The sequence below is a fragment of the Olea europaea genome, unplaced genomic scaffold, assembly GCF_002742605.1.
Source record: "Olea europaea var. sylvestris unplaced genomic scaffold, O_europaea_v1 scaffold922, whole genome shotgun sequence".
In the NCBI taxonomy this organism is placed as follows: domain Eukaryota; kingdom Viridiplantae; phylum Streptophyta; class Magnoliopsida; order Lamiales; family Oleaceae; genus Olea; species Olea europaea.
Genome location: NW_019267704.1, coordinates 331,869 through 333,717, shown reverse-complemented (window position 1 = coordinate 333,717; position 1,849 = coordinate 331,869). Strand labels below are relative to the sequence as shown.

General features: G+C 38.1%; 1 protein-coding gene across 1 annotated transcript; it reads right to left on the bottom strand.

Moving 5' to 3' along the window:
- Positions 1 to 5: 5 nt before the first annotated feature.
- Positions 6 to 1,821, bottom strand: LOC111392368 (transcription initiation factor IIB-2-like; the record flags this gene model as incomplete). Its single annotated transcript, XM_023017703.1, has 5 exons — positions 1,348 to 1,821; positions 1,137 to 1,267; positions 910 to 998; positions 154 to 230; positions 6 to 85 (listed from the first exon to the last, which is right to left on the bottom strand). Coding segments are annotated over exons 1-5 (570 nt in total), but the record flags the coding sequence as incomplete, so codon positions are not given.
- Between the last annotated feature and the right edge of the window lie 28 nt (positions 1,822 to 1,849).

Below are 1,849 nucleotides of genomic sequence, written 5' to 3'. Positions count from 1 at the left end.
GGTACTATCTTTGGAGCATGGGGGTAGATATCCTTGTACGTATTCTTGATAGTCCCTTCTGCAACTGTAGTTGCAATTGAGATATCTGCAAGGACACCATTCGAATTTCAATCATGTATGCGCACAAACAAACAACATGGTAAATGGACAAACCTCGCAGGGGTTTCTTTGAGTCTGACAATTGCGTAATCAAGAAAATGATTGCTGCAGCAATAGATATAGGGCTCCTCCTACAAGAGAGAGGATAATGATACTCCTGAGCATAGGGTGATATATGGAAAAATAGAAACTTTTAGGAACGTTAAATAAAGTTTCAAATGGAAGGTATGAAGGACAAAGACTGGTTTTCATCTATACTTCTGTTTCATTTAAAATCATGAGCTCCATTTGATTACAAATTCAGGGTATTTACAAGGGGAATTTATTGTCAGCTTGTTTTATTATGTACGATGGATAAGTCGATGCCATCATGGTCTGTATATCAGATCATTGTCAGTGTAATCGTAGCATCCCAGACATGATTCAGAGAGATCAATGTCGCCTTTCTTTTCCCTTTCCTAAAGTTCTACTTACCATTCAAGCAGTTCATCTTGTGCAACGTTCTACAGATATAAGAAGAAACAGCTTTCTTGCATGACAAACATTTTCAAGCATAACAAGAGCTTCTTACACGAGAAACAATGTCAAGCACAACAAGAACTTCTTGACTTAGTTTTGCATAGTTGTCTGACTCCCTATGTGGGTGTTTTCAAGGGAGGGATGTTAACATTGTCAAGTCCAGTACTAGTGCTTCTCAATATGTCAAGGTAAGGTCGGTGAAAACTTTGACAACCCTAATAAACTCAAAAAGTTTCTTAGAAAAGATAAGGAAATGGTTTGAACATGATAAGGCAAATAATATGACAATACCTTATGTCGAATTCTCTTGATTTCAATACTGTTTCTTCCACAGCTTTGACCTCTTCATGTCTCATACCAAGATTAGAACAAAAACGTCTCTGGAGAAAAACATATAATGAAGTATTGGGATTATAATAAATTGAATGTCAAAGTCTCACTACCCACAGAAAGATCTTGGAGAGACTTGGAATGGAAGCATAAAAGATCCAGTTAAACAGCCTGCTAAAAAAACTCACCAAATAGTCTTCTGCATGTATAGTACCCATCTCCATTGATTCACCCATCTCAACCTTCAATTGGTTCACAATAAATTCTTTTGCTCGGCCAATTTCTTTCTTTGAAGCTCCAGATGCAATAGAGCAAATTTCTAGTTCATACCCATAGGTTCAGTAGACTTCACACACAGAATAATAGTAAACCAAATGTGGAAGAGATTACAGGTGGCACCTTTCACGGTGCGAGGCTTGCCTTCTTGCCGACAAGCAATATAAATGCAGCCAGCCACCAGAGCCTCCAAATTTCTTCCTCTAGTACACTTCTGATCTTCCAACCTTTTATATATTTCACTTGCCCGATCCTTCATATAAATGGCACCATCATGCGAAAAGTTTGAATCCAAAGTCAGACCGAGTAAAAACATGACAATTTGCAAGATATGTCAACATATCAAGCATTAGAAAAATCCTTCCAATGATATAAATAATCCATTTTGAGCAACTTGGCAGATTCAACATATAGGGAGTTTGACTTTAAAAAATAACAGAAAATTATATTGGTGATCATTGACAACAAGGTTGCATCTCATGTCACAAGACAGCACAGAATCTCACGTCACCTGCAAGCAATCTATCTAAAACATCCAGGCCTCACCTTTCATGAAGCCATCAAGCGTCCACCTTCCCCACCAGCCACCCCACCAACCCGCAGCAAAGGGGAAAAAAAAAAAAAA